The 21378-nt window shown below is 43.5% G+C and overlaps 1 protein-coding gene across 1 annotated transcript; it reads right to left on the minus strand.

The window, feature by feature from the left end:
- Positions 1–1060: 1060 nt before the first annotated feature.
- LOC141104599 (uncharacterized) lies at positions 1061–21034 on the minus strand. The gene is made up of 7 exons (XM_073594231.1): positions 20950–21034; positions 10314–10571; positions 9929–10026; positions 9677–9824; positions 8958–9055; positions 8702–8837; positions 1061–4040 (listed from the first exon to the last, which is right to left on the minus strand). Exons 2-7 carry the CDS (start codon positions 10390–10392, stop codon positions 2839–2841), a joined length of 1761 nt encoding a protein of 586 aa, XP_073450332.1. The 5' UTR covers positions 10393–10571; positions 20950–21034; the 3' UTR covers positions 1061–2838.
- Positions 21035–21378: the final 344 nt, after the last annotated feature.

Raw genomic sequence — 21378 nt, forward strand, 5'->3', positions numbered from 1 at the left:
GGATGTGAGCTTGTTGTCAGAAAGTCCGACCGTGTGTATGCTCCATCGAACATTTGCTGTCGGAATTTCCGCACACCAATGTTTGAGAGCAGGTACTAAAATTTTCCGACAACTTCACTTGTTGTCAGAAAGTCCGATCGTGTGATCCGTTGCACAAGAACTAACACATGCTCGGAATCAAGCAGAAGGCGCCGCACTGGCTATTGAACTTTCTTTTTTCTTGGCTCGTCGTACGTCTTGTACGTCACCACGTTCTCACGTTTGGAAATTTCCGACAACATCTGTATGACCGTGTGTACACAAGACAAGTTTGAGCCAACATCCTTCAGATAAAAAAATCCACAGTTTTGTTGTTGGAAATTCCGATCGTGTGTACGCAGTATATGTCTGTAGGGTTCAATATTGAGTTGGTCCACCCTTTGCAGCTATAACAGCTTCAACTCTTCTGGGAAGGCCGTCCACAAGGTTTACGGCTCGCAGTCTCCGCTCTAATTCATCCCAATGATGTTCTATTGGGTTGAGGTCAGGACTCTGTGCAGGCCAGTCAAGTTCCTCCACCCCAAACTTGCTCATCCATGTCTTTATGGACCTTGCTTTGTGCTCTGGTGTGCAGTCATGTTGGAACAGGAAGGGGCCATCCCCAAAACTGTTCCCACAAAGTTGGGAGCGTGAAATTGTCCAAAATGTCTTGGTATGTTGACGCCTTAGGGGTTCCTTTCACTGGAACTAAGGAGCCAAGCCCAACCCCTGAAAAACAACCCCACACCATAATCCCCCCTCCACTAAATGATTTGGACCAGTGTACAAAGTTAGGTCCATAAAGACATGGATGAGCGAGTTTGGGGTGGAGGAACTTGACTGGCCTGCACAGAGTCCTGACCTCAACCCGATAGAACACCTTTGGGATGAATTAGAGTGGTGACTGCGAGCCAGGCCTTCTCATCCACATCAGTGCCTGACCTCACAAATGCACTTCTGGAAGAATGGTCTAACATTCCCATAGACACACTCCTAAACCTTGTGGACGCTTTCCCAGAAGAGTTGAAGCTGTTTTAGCTGCATAGGGTGGACCAACTCAATATTGAACCCTACAGATTAAGACTGGGATGCCAATAAAGTTCATGTGTGTGTGTAGGCATGCGTCACAATACTTTTGGTCATATAGTGTAGATGGGTATGATCATCGCTGTGATTTCTGTGGTGTTTAACAACCTCAGTACAGCATATTACACCGCTGTTCATTTGTTAGTTTTCAGTGATGTTATAGTTTGAATGACATTCACCCGGTCATGGAATGTACAGGACATACATAGTGAGAGGATGGAGATGAGGGGATTCATTTAATGAATAATGGAAGTGAAGGCATTAGATAGCAGGCTCTATAGAGACAGGATGACACTTGGTTGTGAGGGGCATGTTAGGGGTTAAATTACCCCACAATTAAATATATTAACTGCATCCGGACCATCCCACGTACATTTACTGCAGCAGGGTGGCCCTTTAGCATGAAATCACATGTACGTAATTTCGATTGCCAGGTCTGGGGGGCACGCGCGCCACTGGTGACCTGCTCTTGCTGTGATTGGACACAGCGGGAGCCAATCAGCGGGTTCGGCGGTCCCGATGTCTCCCGGCAGTCTGCCTATGTAAACAAGGCAGATTGCCATTCTGTCAGAGGGGAAGATGAAGATCTTGTGTTTCTGCTAAGCAGGAACCCGGATCTCTGTCTTCCCCCAGTCAAAGCATCCCCCACACAGTTATGCCGCGTACACACGATCAGATTTTCTGACAACAAAACCGTGGATTTTCTATCCGAAGGATGTTGGCTCAAACTTGACACACGGTCACACAAATGTTGTCGGAAATTTCTAAACGTGAGAACGCGGTGACGTACAAGACGTACGACAAGCCGAGAAAAAGGAAGTTCAATAGCCAGTGCGGCTCCTTCTGCTTGATTCCGAGCACGCGTGAGCTTTTGTGCGACGGACTTGTGTACACATGATCGGACTTTCCGACCACAAGTGAAGTTGTTGGAAAATTTGAGAACCTGCTCTCAAACATTTGTGTGCGGAAATTCCGACAGCAAATGTCCGATGGAGCATGCACACAGTCGGACTTTCTGACAACAAGCTCACATCGAACATTTCCCGTTGGAAATTCAGATCGGGTGTACGCGGCATAAGAAAGTACTCCCTAGGAGCACATTTAACCCTTTGATGTTAACCCCGTCCCTGCCAGTGTCATTAGTACAGTGACAGTGCATTTTTTTCCCACTGTATTAGTGTCACTGGTCCCCAACGAGTGTCACTTGGTGTTAGATTTGTCTACCGCAATGTCGCAGTCCCGCTAAAAATTGCTGATCGCCGCAATTGCTAGTAAAAAAAAAAAAAATCCATAAATATATCCTAGTTTGTAGACGCTATAACTTTTGCGCAAACCAATCAATATACGCTTATTGGGATTTTTTTTTTTACCAAAAATATGTAGCTGAATACACATTGGCCTAAACTGATGAGGAAACTAGATTTCTTTACATTTTTTTTTTTATTGGATGTGTTTTATAGCAGAAATCTTTTTTTTATTTTTTATTTTGTTTGAAATTGTCGATCTTTTTTTGTTTACAGCGCAAAAAATAAAAACCGCAGAAGCGATCAAATACCACCAAAAGAAAGCTCTATTTGTAGGAAAAAAGAGAACGTCAATTTTATTTGGGTACAGGGTCGCACAAAAGGTTTTCCTTCAGTGAAACATTTCCCGCACTCTGACCATGGATAGGGACACTCACCCGTGTGATATTGTGGTGTGTAAAAAGTACTTTTTTTCTCAGTGTAATATTTCCTACACATTTATAAAGTTGTGACTTTTCTGGTGTGTAAGAAGGTTTCCTTTCTGAATAAAACATTTTCCACACTCTGAACATATATAAGGACGTTCACCTGTGTGATATTTCTGGTGTGTAAGAAGGTTTGCTTTCTGAATAAAGCATTTCCCACACTCTGAACATGAATAGGGACGTTCACCTGTATGACTTCTCTGGTGTGTAAGAAGTACGTTTTTTTGAGTGAAACATTTCCCGCACTCGGAACATGAAAAGGGGCGTTCGCCTGTGTGAACTCTCTGATGTGTAAGAAGGTTTCCTTTGTGATTGAAGTTTTTCCCACATTCTGAACATGAATAGAGATGCTCGCCCTTGTGAGTTCTCTGGTGTCTAAGGAGGTCTCCTTGCAGAATGAAACATTTCCCACACTCTGAACATGGATAGGGACGCTCGCCCTTGTGAACTCTAAGGTGTCTAAGAAGGTTTCCTTTTTGAACGAAACATTTCCCACATTCTGAACAAGGATAGGGAAGCTCACCTGTGTGAATTCTTTGGTGTTTAATAAGGCTTCCTTTCTCCGTGAAACATTTCCCACACTCTGAACATGAATAAGGACGCTCACCTGTGTGAATTCTCTGGTGCGTAAGAAGTACTTTTTTCTCAGTGAAACATCTCCCGCACTCTAAACATGGAAAGGGCAGCTCGCCAGTGTGAGTTCTCTGATGTTTAATAAGGCCTCCTTTCTCAGTAAAACATTTCCCGCACTCTGAACATGAATAGGGACGCTCACCCGTGTGAATTCTCTGATGTTTGAGAAGGCTTCCTTTCTCGGTGAAAGATTTCCCGCACTCTGAACAAGAATAAGGACGCTGGCCTGTGTGAATTTTCTCATGTCTAATGAGTGCTCTGTGTTCTGTGAAAGATTTCCCACACACTGAACATGATAAGGAATGCTCCTCGGTGTTAACACCTTCATGGCCTAAAGAAGATTTGTTTGGAAAAGATGGATCTATTAAAGTGTCTGTATTGTGAGATCTTCGAGTCCTGCTATGTGATTTAGGATTAGAGGGATCCATTGATCTCTGCAAATGGCAAGACGCTTGTATATGTTGAGTAGTGGAATTTCCTCCTGGAGAATATTGTGCAATGGTGCGATATTCTGTATCACAACTTGGAGGTGAAATAAGATGTTCCTCAGAGGTATTCTGAACATGGCGTCTACCTGTTGAAAAGCAATTTTAATATGAATCAGGGCCGTAGATAATTTTTTTTCCCTTGGGAGGGGTTCAACCTTGGGTACCAAGAGGACAATAATTAGCGAGCCTGCCACGCTGTGACAAAATGTGTGTGTGGCGCTCTCTGCTGTAGTCCTCTCTCTCCACCCAACTTCTTCTGTAATGCAGGCCAAATGGGCCAGTTCCTGCTGGCCCATTAATAACCTCTACCTTCTCAAACTGCCTCCCCCTCCCGCACTTTCTCCTTGTCAGTGGGTGGATTCTGATGCAGTGAATCAGAGTTCTCCTCTCCCTCCACACTCATACCCCCCAACTTTTGGACTTCAGAATGAGGCACACATGAGGGAGAAAGTGAGTTGCAGTGCGTTGCAGCAAAATGTGGCTGTGACCAAATTCCTAACGGTGAGAGGGGCTTAAGGCGTGTGGTTAAACAAAACCCAGACAGGGGTCCGCTGGGTGGAGAGCAGGGGTTATAGGGGCAGAAAACGTGTCAGCTGGGTGGAGAGCAGGGGTTATCAGGGCAGAAGACGGGTCAGCTGGGTGGAGAGCAGGGGTTATCAGGGCAGAAGACGGGTCAGTTGGGTGGAGAGCAGGGGTTATCAGGGCAGAAGATGGGTCAGTTGGGTGGAGAGCAGGGGTTATCAGCGCAGAAGATGGGTCAGTTGGGTGGAGAGCAGGGGTTATTAGGGCAGAAGTCTGGGGTCAGCTGGGAGAAGGACAGGAATCGGCATGGCAAAGGAGAAGGGTCTGCAGGGCAGTGAACGGGGGTCATCAGGGCAGAGAAGAGGGGTCACAAGGGCAGAAGACAGGGATCAGCAGGAGAGAGGATAGGTGGTCAGTAGGGTAGTGTAAAGGGGTCAGTAGGATGGAAGACTGGGGGTCAGTAGGGCAGGGTACAGGAGTCAGCAGGACGGAAGACACGGGGTCAGTAGGGCAGGGTACAGGGGTTTGGAGGACAGAAGGCAGGGGGTCAGTCGGGTAGGGTACGGAGGTCAGTAGGGCAGCATACAGGGGTCAGTAGGGCAGGGTACAGGGGACAGCAGGATGGAAGACGGGGTCAGTAGGGCAGGGTACAGGGGTCAGCAGGACCATTCTTATATAGATGCAGTATCTCACAAAAGTGAGTACACCCCTCACATTTTTGTAAATATTATATCTTTTCGGTTGACAACACTGAAGAAATTACACTTTGCTAGAATGTAAAGTAGTGGGTGTACAGCTTGTATAACAGTGCAAATTTGCTTTCCCTTTAAAATAACTTAACACACAGCCATTAATATATAAAAAATCGATACAGCGGTTTAACAGGACAGGTTCCACTCAGAACAGGACTCGCCATGGTTGACCAAAGAAGTTGAGTGCACATGCTCCGCGTCATATCCAGAGGTTATCTTTGGGAAATAGCCAGCACTGGGGAGCTACAGTTCATTGAGGGAACCATGAATGCCAACATGTACTGTGACATACTGAAGCAGAGCTTGAGCCCCTCCCTTCAGAGACTGGGCCGCAGGGCAGTATTCCAACATGATAACGACCCCAAACACACCTCCAAGACGACCACTGCCTTGCTAAAGAAGCTGAGGATAAAGGTGATGGACTGACCAAGCTTGTCTCCAGACCTAAACCCTATTGAGCATCTGTGGGGCATCCTCAAATGAAAGGTGGAGGAGCGCAAGGTCTCCAACATCCACCAGCTCCGTGATGTCGTCATGGAGGAGTGGAAGAGGACTCCAGTGGCAACCTGTGAAGATCTGGTGAACTCCATGCCCAAGTGGGTTAAGGCAGTGCTGGAAAATAATGGTGGCCACACAAAATATTGACACTTTGGGCCCAATTTGGACATTTTCACTTAGGGGTGTACTCACTTTTGTTGCCAGCGGTTTAGACATTAATGGCTGTGTGTTGAGTTATTTTGAGGGGACAGCAAATTTACACTGTTATACAAGCTGTACACTCACTACTTTAGGTGAGGAGTACAAGGACTCCTACAGTCAAGCATGGTGGTGGGAGTGTCATGGTCTGGGGCTGCATGAGTGCTGTCAGCACTGGGGAGCTACAGTTCATTGAGGGAACCATGAATGTCAACATGTACTGTAACATACTGAAGCAGAGCATGATCCCTCCCTTTAGAGACTGGGCCACAGGGCAGTATTCCAACATGATAACGACCCCAAACACACCTCCAAGACGACCACTGCTTTGCTAAAGAAGCTGAGGGTAAAGGTGATGGACTGGCCAAGCATGTCTCCAGACCTAAACCCTATTGAGCATCTCTGGGGCATCCTCAAATGGAAGGTGGAGGAGCGCAAGGTCTCTAACATCCACCAGCTCTGTGATGTCGTCATGGAGGAGTGGAAGAGGACTCCAGTGGCAACCTGTGAAGCTCTGGTGAACTCCATGTCCAAGAGGGTTAAGGCAGTGCTAAGAAAATAATGGTGGCCACACAAAATATTGACACTTTGAGCCCAATTTGGACATTTTCACTTAGGGGTGTATTCACTTTTGTTGCCAGTGGTTTAGACATTAATGGCTGTGTGTTGAGTTATTTTGAGGGGACAGCAAATTTACACTGTTATACAAGCTGTACACTCACTACTTTACATTGTAGCAAAGTGTCATTTCTTCAGTGTTGTCACATGAAAAGATAGAATAAAATATTTACGAAAATGTGAGGCGTGTACTCACTTTTGTGAGATACTGTATTGTACAATTATTTGTTAGGAACATGAGATTATCTTGAGGAATGGAGATGGACCTTTCATTATTTGGAAACATGATGTTTTATTAAGGAATTGGGATGGACCATTTAATATATGTACAGTGTCTCCTTGTCATATGTTGTGAACATGACATTATATTAAGGAAAGGTATTAGACCTTTCATATGGTGTATAGTAGGGGTGCAAAGGATCGTCACCGATCCGTGATCCGAACGGTTCAGCCTGTTCGGATCGGCACACAGGCGCTCCGCGGAGCACGCCGCCACCTCGGCCTTAGGAAAGGCCGCGGCTTCGGCTTAGCTCCGGAGCGGCGGTCACCTTGGTACACTCGGCGGACGTTTACCACGTGATCGCTCCATCAAATGACGGAGCGATCACTTGTAAACAAACCGGCGTCATGTCATGACGCCGGTTCCTCTCTCCCCTCCGTGTACTGATCTGTACAGTGGACGGGAGAGATCAGATGGCAGCAGTGCCAATACTCTGCCATACCCTGCCAATACTCTGCAATGCCCTGCCAATACTCTGCAATACCCTGCCAATACTCTGCCAATACCCTGCAATACCCTGCCAATACTCTGCAATACACTGCCATACTCTGCAATACCCTGCCAATACTCTGCAATACTCTGCCAATACTCTGCAATACTCTGCCAATACCCTGCCAATACTCTGCCATACTCTGCAATACTCTGCCAAAACCCTGCAATACCCTGCAACACTCTGCCAATACTCTGCCAATACTCTGCAATACCCTGCCAATACTCTGCAATACCCTGCAATACTCTGCCAATACCCTGCCAATACTCTGTGTCACGGAACGTACCTCCACACTCCGCTTGAGTGCTTCCGTCAGTATACCACTTCCTCCCAGTCTGGACTCAGATATCAGATATTCCAACCGCTCATAAGCACAAAACAAGGCGACACTTGTTGCACTGCTAACATGGACTATAACTTTATTAGAACCAGAATACAGTCTTATATACAATAGAAGGGGAGGTCCTACACCTGTAACCTAATTAACCTAATTAACATGAGCTAGTTTACTAAATCATTTACCCAGACCAGATGACTCAGAGACATGACCTGTAGGACACAGACTTGTGGTCACCGAGCTTCACACAGTAGTATAAACACAATAGCAGGAGCTAATTACAATTAACAATACAAACAACAATCTCCCCCCTCCTCAGCCTAGTCATCAACAAACTATAGTAGGAGTAGACTGTTCGTCTCCTAGTCAGTCCTGGAGGCCAATGTGATCAGCTCACACAATTAACATGTTGAGTTCAGAACCAAACAAACCAATAATAGTCTCTACATACATCCTGGGAGATATTGTGGACAAATATTACTGTCCCATTTTAAGTAGTCCAAGATATATTTTCTCACTCACCCTGTGCCAGGATAGCACAGGGTGACTTAGACATAAGAGGTGTATGGGGAGCTGAAACAAGGGCATCCCCTACTTTCCAAGGGATTCTGAGTTCCACGGGCCCTCCCGTCACACTCTGCAATACCCTGCCAATACTCTGCAATACCCTGCCATACCCTGCAATACTCTGCCAATACCCTGACAATACTCTGCAATACCCTGCCAATACCCTGCCAATATTCTGCAATACTCTGCCAATACCCTGCAATACCCTGCTAATATATTATTACAATGGGGGAGATGACATGGATATTACAGTGGGGGAGATGACGTGGATATTACAGTGGGGGAGATTTTTTTTTGTTGATCCGAACCGTGACTCCTGATCCGAGGAACGATCTGAACCGTGAGTTTTTTGATCCGTTGCACCCCTAGTGTATAGTATCTCCATTCCATTTGTTGGGTAAAAATGACATTATTTTCAGGGATGGAGATGGACCTTTCATATGACGTGTATTATACCTACCCTGCCTTTTGTGTTTATTACTTACTTGTGCTTATATAAACAGAAGATTCCTTTTGTTTACTTTTTATATTCATCTCCTCCATAGACTGCTGAGCTCCATTCACAAACATCTCTTCTTCTTCCTTTTTAATCTTAGCTTTCATGTCTTTCTGTCCTTCATCCTAAACGCCAAGGATGACAGAATACATTTGTAAAAAAGAAAAAAAAAAGAAGTTACATCGAAGAATGTCATCACATACATTGGAATTCTATTTGAGTTCTTGTTGTTGAGCCCCATCTACCTGATTATTGTGAGGGAGGCTGTGACCTTCCTGTGTAGAATCCCGGCAATACAGAGGATGGGGATATCTCTCTGGTTGGTCTCTGCTAGTGGATCCATCTGTTAACAACACAAACAAGGACTGATTACTTGTTTCTATTGGAAATAAAAAAGATAGAAGATAGAAAATAGATAGAAAATAGAAAAATCTATTGTGTTTATTGGAAAATGGGGGATCTACAGTAGGTGGATGCTCCATAATGCTTTCTTTTTCACAATACAAACCAGAAAAAGGATATAAAGCAACCAAATCACACCAAGTAACAAGGTTTGTGCACTGAAGACATTGTTAAGCTAGTCACACATTTACATTTCTCTTGTTCAGCCATCAATATTCCACCCGGCATCTATGATTTTCAAACTGAATTTTGTTGAGCTGGTGAGCTGGGTGGTGCCGAAAGGAACACCAACACTTTGTAGTGTTGACCCGGGGAGTTGTCTGATTGACTTTGGGTTTAGGAAGGGAATGCTTTAACCTGAAGAAAAATTAGGCCAAGCTTTATATGGATATTCTGCTTTCCTCTGGGTCAATTGCCACTTTGATATTTACATTTTTTAGGGTAAATTCAATAGACATACAGTATATAATTTTTCTGATGCAATAATGTAAATACATACTTTATACTCATACAGGTTACATGGAAATGTTAACAGTTTCTGAATTTGATGTTTATTACTTACTTGGGCCAATATCAAGAGAAGATTCCTTCTGTTTACTTTTCATGATCATCTCACTCTCTTCCATGCACTGTGGAGCTCCACTCACAAACTTCTCTTCTTCTTCCTCTTTCATCTCAGCTTTCATGTCTTTCAGTTTATCATCCTGAATCTGATGACAAAATACATTTGTAAAAAGGAACAAGAAGTTACATAGAAGAAGTCATCTCGTAGCTTAGAGTACGTTTTGAATTTTAGTTGCTCAGTCCCATCTACCTGATCATTGTGAGGGATGCTGTGACCTTCCTGTGTGGAGTCCCAGGAATACAGAGAATGGGGACATCTCTCTGGTTGATTTCTGTTACCGGACTCATCTGTAGGATGAATGCACACTGACTAAATAAATTGAGGGAGATTCACTAAAACTGGAGAGTGCAAAATCTGGTGCAACTCTGCATAGAAACCAATCAGCTTCCGGGTTTTTTTGTCAAAGCTTAATTGAACAAGCTGAAGTTAGAAGCTGATTGGCTACCAAGCACAGATTTTGCACTCTCCAGTTTTAGTAAATCTCCCCCATTGTTTTTATTTGTTTATCAAATGATGGAGGATCTTGATGGACCCTCTATACTGCTCTCTTCTTTACAATAAAGTCTCCTCTTACCCGGTGATGTGAGGGGTGGACGGTTCTCGATCTTGATGTCCCTGTAGAGATCCTTGTGTCCTTCTAAAAACTTCTCCATGGCAGATAGAAAGTGATATCCTGACACCTCATAGAATCCTGACACATACCGTGATATAGGCACCTAGTATCTTCGTATCAATGTTGTCAGGCAGTAAGGTGGAGGCACTGTGTTGGGTGATCTCCCATGAAGAGACCTGCTGGGTGTTAAAGGCTCACCAGATCTTTTCTTCAATAACCCTGTGTAAAGACAGAAAATGACAAATGTCACTCCTGGCCATCCATAATCCTCTTCACCTCTCCTATTAGGTCCATGTTTTTATTACAGAGGTAAGAGTGATGTCATATGACCCTCCCTCAAACCTCCTCCTGATCTATACAGAACACTCCTCTATGCAGACATATAATAAACAGGGAATTATCTGGTTTGCAGTGGAATAATAATTGTCTGTAGAGCACTCTTCCATAGTTCTGACACCACAGATTCCTTTTAAAGAGCAACTCTAACCAAACCTTTTACTTTAGCTTTGGATTGACTGGAGAGGAGTTAAAACAAGGTATTATTCTTTCTGTGTCCTAGTTTGGGACATTTCCTTTACTTCCTGTCCAGATGACTGATAAAAAAAACAGGATGTGAGTCTCAAGTCCAGTCAGTGCAGCCTCATCTGCGCACATCAGTGAAGAAGAAAAATTAGTTATTTGCAAAAGTTTATAACAGAAACAAAAAAAAACGTCTTTTTTTCCAAAATGTTTGGTCTTTTTTTGTTTGTTTAGCAAAAGATAAAAAACCCAGTGTTGACTAAATGCCACCAAAAGAAAGATCTTTCGGTCTCCAAAAAATTATAAACATTTCATATGGGTAGAGTGTTGTATGACCGCGCAATTGTCATTCAAAGTGTGACAGCTCTGAAAGCTGAAAATTGGCCTGGGCAGGAAGGGGGTGGAAGTGCCCAGTACTGAAGTGGTTAAAGACAAGTATTAGCTGGTAAATATTGGATGGGAGAGAATACATGTCTACTAAATGGCATTGAACATGTATAATGAAAGGAATGAAGACGTGACATTGTTCTGTGTGCGCATTGCCTAGAAATGTCTATATTGTGAGCCCTGTAATATTAGTGTCACTGAACACTGCATGTGCTGTGCACATTGATGTCACCTTCAACTCCACCAAAATAGGTTTGGGGACATCTGTGCTGTCATTGGTGCTCATGATCACATGATAGAGATGGGACAAGTCAGGTAATGGTGCCAAGGGGAGCCAACAATTCTTCTCTAACATACTGTAAAGTATAGAATTGCATCACTTTCATCAAATAATATACAAGAGCTATATTCTTTATTCTGTTTACTGCTGAGATGTTAATTTCTTCTTTAGCCTTGAGTAGAACTTGTACCATAGTTACATAGTTACATAGTTAGTCATGTTGAAAAAAGTCCATCCAGTTCAACCATAAAAACAATACGTCTTGTTCTTCCCCATATTCCATCTGGGCTATAAACCAGCAGCTCTGGATAGACAGTTGGATAAATGGCTTTGTATTAAGTCTATAGCTAGGATATATACCAGAGGCTATGGATGGACAGTTGTAGATATCATTTTACATTAGGGCTGCATCTGGGCTATAAACCAGAGGATCTAGATGGACAGTTTGATATATGGCTCTATATTAGGGTTGTATATATAGCTATAAACCAGAGGATCTAGATGGACAGTTTGATATATGGCTCTATATTAGGGTTGTATATATAGCTATAAACCAGAGGATCTAGCTGAACAGTTGGATAAATGGCTCTGTATTAAGTCTGTTTCAATTTGTGTGCAATCAGGTGTGCCCTTTCACTACATGGTTTTGGTAAATCTGAAGAAAATCTAATAGTGTGTATGGGGTCTAAGGAGCATTCTTCCCACTGACCATCACACTATTGCTTCATGAGTTGTAGATATACAGTGGACAAAAAAAAATTATTTGACCCCTGCAGATTTTGTAAGTTTGCACACATACAAAGAAATGAAGGGCCTATCATTTTTATCATAGGTGTATTTTAAATGATAGAGACAGAATATCAACAACAAATCTAGAAAAAACATGATACAAATGTTATAAATTGAGTTCAGTGAGTAAAATAAGTATTTGATCCCCTACCAACCAACAATAATTCTAATAATTGCTACGGTATGTGCTCATGTGGTACACAGATTATTCCTGTCAATGTAAGAAGGTACTCCTAACGACAGCTTGTTTTGTGTATAAAAGACACCTGTCCACAGGATCTCTTTCTTCCATTCAATCCCACCATCATTGGCAAGACCAAAGAGCTGTCAAAGGATGTCAGGGACAAGATTGTAGACCTGCAAAAGGCTGGAATTGGCTAGAAGAGCATCAGCAAGAAGCTTGGTGAGAAGGAGACATCTGTTGGAGCGATTATTCACAAATGGAAAAAATACAAAATAACCATCAATCACCCTTGGTCTGGAACTCAATGAAAGATTTTGCCTCATGGGGTAAGGATGATCATGAGAAAAAGTGAGGGATCAGCCCAGAACTACACGGGAGGAGCTTGTGAATGATCTCAAGGCAGTTGGTACCACAGTCACCAAACAAACCATTGGTAACACAATACGCCGCCATGGATCAAAATCCTACAGTGCCTGCAAAGTTTCCCTCTTGAAGAAGGCACATCTACAGGCCAGTCTGAAGTTTGCCAACATCTAAATGATTCAGAGAAGGATTGAGAGAAGGTGCTGTGGTCAGATGAGACCAAAATTGAGCTCTTTGCCATTAACTCGACTTGCCATGTTTGGAGAAAGAAAAGTGCTGACTATGACCTTAAGAACACCATCCCTACAGTCAAGCACGGAGGTGAAAACATGATGCTTTGGGGCTGTTTCTCTGCTAAACGTACAGGCGACTTTGTCGCATTGAGGAGCCAATGAACGGGGCTATGTATTGTAAAATCTTGGATGAGAACCTTCTTCCCTTAGCCAGAACACTGAAGATGGGTGGTGAATGGTTCTTCCAGCATGACAATGACCCAAAAAATACCGCCAAGCCAACAAAGGAGTAGCTCAACAAGACTCACATTAAGGTTATGGAGTGGCCTAGCCAGTCTCCAGACCTTAATCCTAGAGAAAATTTATGGAGGGAACTGAAACTTCGAGTTGCCAAACAACAGCCAAGAATCCTTAAGGATTTAGAGAAGATCTGTAAAGAAAAGTGGACCAAAATCCCTCCTGAGATGTGCGCAAACCTGGTAACCAACTACAAAAAATGTCTTACTTCTGTGCTTGCCAACAAGGGTTTCTCCACCAACTACTAAGTCCTGTTTTGCTTGGGGATCAAATACTTATTTTACTCATTGAACTGCAACTCAATTTATAACATTTGTATCATGTTTTTTTTTCTGGATTTTTAGTTGATATTCTGTCTCTATCACTTAAAATACACCTATGATAAAAAAATATAGACCCTTCAATTCTTTATTAGTGGGAAAACTTACACAATCTGTAGGTGATCAAGTAATTATTTTCCCCATTGTATGCAGGATTTTTTGAAAAAACTGTTTTTTCATAGTTACATAGTAGGTGAGGTTGAAAAAAGACACAAGTCCATCAAGTCCAACCTATGTGTGTGATTATGTGTCAGTATTACATTACATATCCCTGTATATTGCGGTCATTCAGGTGATTATCTAATAGTTTCTTGAAGCTATCAATGCTCCCCGCTGAGACCACCGCCTGTGGAAGGGAATTCCACATCCTTACCGCTCTTACAGTAAAGAACCCTCTACGTAGTTTAAGGTTAAACCTCTTTTCTTCTAATTGTAATGAGTGGCCACGAGTCTTATTAAACTCTCTTCTGCGAAAAAGTTTTATCCCTATTGTGGGGTCACCAGTACAGTATTTGTAAATTGAAATCATATCCCCTCTCAAGCGTCTCTTCTCCAGAGAGAATAAGTTCAGTGCTTGCAACCTTTCCTCATAACTAAGATCCTCCAGGCCCTTTATTAGCTTTGTTGCCCTTCTTTGTACTCGCTCCATTTCCAGTACGCCCCTCCTGAGGACTGGTGCCCAGAACTGGACAGCATACTCCAGGTGCGGCCGGACCAGAGTCTTGTAGAGCGGGAGAATTATCGTTTTATCTCTGCAGTTGATCCCCCTTTTAATGCATGCCAATATTCTGTTTGCTTTATTAGCAGCAGCTTGGCATTGCATGCCATTGCTGAGCCTATCATCCACTAGGACCCCCAGGTCCTTTTCCATCCTAGATTCCCCCAGAGGTTCTCCCCCCAGTGTATAGATTGCATTCATATTTTTGCCACCCAAATGCATTATTTTACATTTTTCTACATTGAACCTCATTTGCCATGTAGTCGCCCACCCCATTAATTTGTTCAGGTCTTTTTGCAAGATTTCCACATCCTGCAGAGAAGTTATTGCCCTGCTTAGCTTAGTATCGTCTGCAAATACAGAGATTGAACTCTTTACCCCATCCTCCAGGTCGTTTATGAACAAATTAAATAGGATTGGTCCCAGCACAGAACCCTGGGGAACCCCACTACCCACCCCTGACCATTCTGAGTACTCCCCATTTATCACCACCCTCTGAACACGCCCTTGTAGCCAGTTTTCAATCCATGTACTCACCCTATGGTCCATGCCAACGCACCTTATTTTGTACAGTAAACGTTTATGGGGAACTGTGTCAAATGCTTTTGCAAAATCCAGATACACCACGTCTACGGGCCTTCCTTTATCTAGATGGCAACTCACCTCCTCATAGAAGGTTAATAGATTGGTTTGGCAAGAACGATTCTTCATGAATCCATGCTGATTACTGCTAATGAAATCATTCTTATTACTAAAATCTTGTATATAGTCCCTTATCATCCCCTCCAAGAGTTTACTTACTATTGATGTTAGGCTAACTGGTCTGTAATTCCCAGGGATGTTTTTTGGGCCCTTTTTAAATATTGGTGCTACATTGGCTTTTCTCCAATCAATCAGCTGGTACCATTCCAGTCAATAGACTGTCTGTAAATATTAGGAACAACGGTCTGGCAATCACCTGACTGAGTTCCCTAAGTACCCTCGGATGCAAGCCATCTGGTCCCGGTGATTTATTAATGTTAAGTTTCTCAAGTCTAATTTTAATTCCGTCCTCTGTTAACCATGTAGGTGCTTCCTGTGATGTGTCATGAGGATAAACACTGCAGTTTTGGTTACTGAAGCCCCCCGATTCACTTGTGAAGACTGAGGAGAAGAATAAATTCAATACCTTTGCCATCTCCCCATCCTTTGTAACCAGATGTCCTTCCTCATTCTTTATGGGGCCAATATGGTCTGTCCTCCCTTTTTTACTGTTTACATACTTAAAGCATTTCTTGGGATTTCTTTTGCTCTCCTCCGCTATGTGTCTTTCATGTTCTATCTTAGCCATCCTAATTGCACCCTTACATTTCTTATTGCATTCTTTATAAATTCTGAATGCTGAGGATGATCCCTCAACCTTGTATTTTTTGAAGGCCTTCTCCTTTGCTTTTATATGCATTTTTACATTGGAGTTAAGCCATCCAGGATGTTTGTTCGCTCTTTTAAATTTATTACCCAATGGGATACATTGGCTAATGCCCTTATTTAATATGCTCTTAAAGCAAACCCATCTCTCCTCCGTATTCTTTGTTCCTAATATTTTATCCCAATTTATGCCTTTTAGCAAGGTTTGTAGTTTAGGGAAGTTGGCTCTTTTGAAATTCAGTGTCTTTGTGTTCCCTTCATGTTTCCTATTTGTGTGATTTATACTGAAACTAATTGACCTGTGATCGCTGTTACCTAAATTGCCCCGTATTACCACATCTGTTATCAGGTCTGTATTGTTGGTAATCAGTAGATCTAGTAATGTTTTTTTTCTAGTTGGTGCGTCTACCATCTGACCCATAAATTTGTCCTGCAAGACACTAAGGAACTGGCGAGCCTTAAATGAATGTGCGGTTCCCTCTGCCCAGTCTATGTCTGGATAATTAAAATCCCCCATTATGATAACACTTCCCATCCTTGCTGCTAATCCAATTTGTGATAGGAGATCCGTCTCCACTTCCTCCCTCAGGTTTGGGGGCCTATAGCATACTCCCAGTATTATTTTCCCCTTAGCTTCATCCCTTTGGAGCTCTACCCATAAAGATTCCACCTCCTCCCTAGCCCCCTCAGTGATGTCATCTCTCACACTCACTTGTACATTATTCTTGATATATAGGCATACCCCTCCCCCTTTTTTACCTTCTCTATCCTTGCGGTATAGGGTATACCCTTGAATGTTTGCCAGCCAATCATGAGAGCTGTTGAACCAGGTCTCTGAAATTCCCACAAAATCCAAATCCTCCTTGTACAACAGTATCTCTAGTTCACCCATCTTGTCCGCCATGCTCCTGGCATTGGTGAACATGCCACATAGTTTAGACTGGTCGCATATTGTCCTCGTATTGGGTGTTTCAAGATTGCAACTAGGACTTGCTACTATACTCACCTTGTGTTTTTGTGCTTTGGTTAACCTACCACTAATGCCCCCAATACTACCCTCTGGAATATCGTCCGCGCTGGCTATCACTGTCTCTGGACCCTCCCCCCCATCGCCTAGTTTAAAAACCCCTCTAACTTTTTGGCCATCTTCATTCCCAGCAGATCTGCACCCTCTTCATTTAGGTGCAGTCCGTCCCTTCTATAGTACCGGTTACCGACTGAGAAGTCGGCCCAGTCCTCCAGGAACCCAAACCTCTCCTTACTACACCAGCTCTTCAGCCACTTGTTTACTTCCCTAATCTCCCTCTGCCTTTCTGGTGTGGCTCGATGTACCGGTAGTATTCCTGAGAACACTACCTTGGAGGTCCTTTTCCTCAATTTAGCTCCTAAGTCCCTAAAATCGTTCTTTAGGACACTCCATCTGCCTCTGACTTTGTCATTGGTGCCAACGTGCACCATGACAGCCTGGTCTTCCCCAGCCCCTCCCAGTAATCTGTCCACAAGATCCGTGATGTGCCGAACCCGAGCGCCCGGTAGACAACATACTGTTCGGCGCTTCAGGTCTTGGTTACAGATTGCCCTCTCTGTCCTTCTAAGAATTGAGTCCCCTACCACCAGAATCTGTCTTTCCTTTCCCTTTGCTGCCCCCCCACTCTCACTGGAGGAGTTCTTCCCCTGGCAGCTAGGAGAGTCCCTCATCTCCAGCAGTGCTGGTCCCTGACTGGTTTCACCAATGTTACTCAATGGAGCGTACTTATTGGGATGCTCCAGTCCTGGAACGGCCTCTCTGGCACTTCCCCCTCTACCCCTCCTGACTGTCACCCATCTACTCTTTGCTAGTGCCTGCACCTCTTTGTCTCCACCCGCCTCTGTGCTGGCCCCTGCCGGCACCTGCCATGTACGTTCCTGGCTCACCTTTAGTATGGAGGGACTTCTCAGTGCTGACAGTTGCTTCCCCAGATTTAGAACCTGGGCTTCCAGGGAAACAATGTGCTTACATTTTGCACAGCAGTATTCGCCCTCGATCGGATGATCAAGGAACGCATACATGCGGCAAGATGTACAAAGAGCCGCCTCTCCACACCCGCCGGGCATCGTACCTATTAAATTTAGTGAGGATTGGGGATTTTACCCTGTCCAAATTACCTAACAGCTAGCTTCCTGGCACTAATACTCAAGACAATACACAGGTACACATATATTTTTTTCAGTTCTATCACATTTCCACACAAACCTGTGGGGCACTACCTGAGTATAGGTGTAGATTATTTGTTGTGTATTGGGAGCGCAGGAGTTAATCAACCACACATTAGCTTTACATTTAGGATAAATCTGGGCTGGAAAACAATAGCTGTGGATAGACAGTTGAATTAATGGCTCTATAGTATGTCTGTATCTGGCCTGTAAACCAGAAGCTCTCGATGGACAGCCGGAAAAATGGCTCTCTATTTAAAGAGGTTGTAAACCTTCATTTTCAAGTTGTACCTATAGGTAAGCCTATAATAAGACTTATGCCCTGTACACACGGTCGGACATTGATCGGACATTCCGACAACAAAATCCATGGATTTTTTCCGACGGATGTTGGCTCGAACTTGTCTTGCATACACACGGTCACACAAAGTTGTCGGAAAATCCGATCGTTCTGAACGTGGTGACGTAAAACACGTACATCGGGACTATAAAGGGGGCATTAGCCAATAGCTTTCGTCTCTTTATTTATTCTGAGTATGCATGGCACTTTGTGCGTCGGATTTGTGTACACTCGATCGGAATTTCCGACAACGGATTTTGTTGTCGGAAAACTTTATAGCCTGCTCTCAAACTTTGTGTGTCGGAAATTCCTATGGAAAATGTGTGATGGAGCCTACACACAGTCGGAATTTCTGACAACAAGGTCCTATCACACATTTTCCATCAGAAAATCCGACCGTATGTACGGGGCATCATTCATAGATACAGTAAATATCTCCTATCTCCGTGCGCTGTTTAGGAGATATTTACTTTGTACTGCGCCGAGAAGAACTGGCCCTCCATACCGCTTCTCCATTAGTGAGTGCCGTGACTGTCGGCTCCCGACGACTCGGACCAGTCACAGAGCTGGAATCTTCAGGAAGAGGGGCGAACATGGATGCGGCCTGCAGCGGGGACAACGCGGGCTTTGTTTGATGGTAAGTGTCACATAATGTGCTAGTATGCAATGCATACTAGCACATTATGCTTTTACTTTGCAGGGAACAAAAAAGGAAGTAAAACTCATCAGGGTTTACTTCCTCTTTAACCTTAGATTGTAAGCTTTTTGAGGGCAGGGACTAATGTGAATGTACAAAATATACAGTATCTCACGAAAGTGAGTAAACCCCTCACATTTTTGTAAATATTTTATTATATCTTTTCATGTGACAACACTGAAGAAATTACGCTTTGCTACAATGTAATAATAAATAACTCAACACACAGCCATTAATGTTTAAACCGCTGGCAACAAAAGTGAGTACACCCCTAAGTGAAAATGTCCAAATTGGGCCCAAAGTGTCAATATTTTGTGTGGCCACCATTATTTTCCAGCACTACCTTAACCCTCTTGGGCATGGAGTTCACCAGAGCTTCACAGGTTGCCACTCCTCCATGACGACGTCATAGAGCTGGTGGATGTTAGAGACTTTGCACTCCTCCACCTTCCATTTGAGGATGCCCCAGAGATGCTCAATAGGGTTTAGGTCTGGAGACATGCTGGGCCAGTCCATCACCTTTACCCTCAGCTTCTTTAGCAAGGCAGTGGTCATCTTGAAGGTGTGTTTGGGGTCGTTATCATGTTGGAATACTGCCCTGCGGCCCAGTCTCTGAAGGGAGGGGATCATGCTCTGCTTCAGTATGTCACAGTACATGTTGGCATTCATGGTTCCCTCAATGAACTGTAGCTTTCCAGTGCTGACAGCACTCATGCAGCCCCAGACCATGTCACTCCCACCACCATGCTTGACTGTAGGGGTTTTTGTACTCCTCACTTGGTTGCCGCCACACACGCTTGACACCATCTGAACCAAATAAGTTTATCTTGGTCTCAGACCACAGGACATGGTTCCAGTAATCCATGTCCTTAGTCTGCTTGTCTTCAGAAAACTGCAGGCTTTCTTGTGCAACATCTTTAGAAGAGGCTTCCTTTTGGATCGACAGCCATGCAGACCAATTTGATACAGTGTGCATCGTATGGTCTGAGCACTGACAGGCTGATCCTCCACCCCTTCAACTTCTGCAGCAATGCTGGCAGCACTCATATGTCTATTTCCCAAAGACAACCTCTGGATATGACGCTGAGCACGTGCACTCAACTTCTTTTGTCAACCATGGGGAGGCCTGTTCTGAGTGGAACCTGTGCTGTTAAACTGCTGTATGGTCTTGGCCATCGTAACTCAGTTTCAGTGTCTGGGCAAACTTCTTATAGCCTAGGCCATCTTTATGTAGACCATCAATTCTTCCTTTCAGATCCTCAGAGAGTTCTTTGCCACAAGGTGCCATGTTGAACTTCCAGTGACCAGTATGAGAGAGTGAGAGCGATAACACCAAATTTAACACACCTGCTCCCCATTCACACCCGAGACCTTGTAATACTAACGAGTCACATGACACCAGGGAGGGAAAATGGCTAATTGGGCCCATTTTGGACATTTTCACTTAGGGGTGTACTCACTTTTATTGCCAGCGGTTTAGACATTAATGGCTGTGTGTTGAGTTATTTTGAGGGGACAGCAAATTGACACTGTTATACAAGCTGTACACTCACTACTTTACATCGTAGCAAAGTGTCATTTCTTCAGTGTTGTCACATGAAAAGATATAATAAAATATTTACAAAAATGTGAGGGGTGTACTCACTTTTGTGAGATACTGTATGTAAAGCACTGCATAAAGTGACAGCTTTTATAAGTACCAATAATAAATAAATAAATAACCTGTATCTTTGTACATATTATAATACTCTCTCTATAGATATGAGTGTTCAGCATATTCCAGATATACAAGATGTTCCAATGAATATGGAAGAAGAAGATGGCCATGACAGGGGTTACTGGGTGTAAATATAAAATAATATCTTATTACCTCCTCTACTGCAGGATGCAAGAATATCTCCTCCCAACTACTTCCCAGCCTTCCTCTCTTCCAGGACTTCCTGTCTTTGCGTTCCACCGAGAATAAGTGAGATCACCATCTTGTGGAGAAAATACAACCTGCAGCCCTGTTTTTCAATACTTGGACAGCTGTCTCCTGATGCACCCTTCACTTTTGTTGGGTATACCTTATAGAAAGGAACAAAGCATACAATGAAAAAATATTGATTGTGTATTAAAATTCATAAATACATTATAACATGATTAAAACATGCAGAACTGTTTTGCAAAAAGGCTATCATTGGATTATGCCCTATACACAGTGCTGGTCAGAAAGTCTTTGGCATTTAGGATAGTTCAGAAAAACATTTATCTAATGTGGTTATTTTAGGTATTTTGCGTTGGTTTGTCAATAGATATG

The sequence above is a fragment of the Aquarana catesbeiana genome, linkage group LG08 (genome assembly GCF_042186555.1).
Source record: "Aquarana catesbeiana isolate 2022-GZ linkage group LG08, ASM4218655v1, whole genome shotgun sequence".
NCBI lineage: Eukaryota > Metazoa > Chordata > Amphibia > Anura > Ranidae > Aquarana > Aquarana catesbeiana.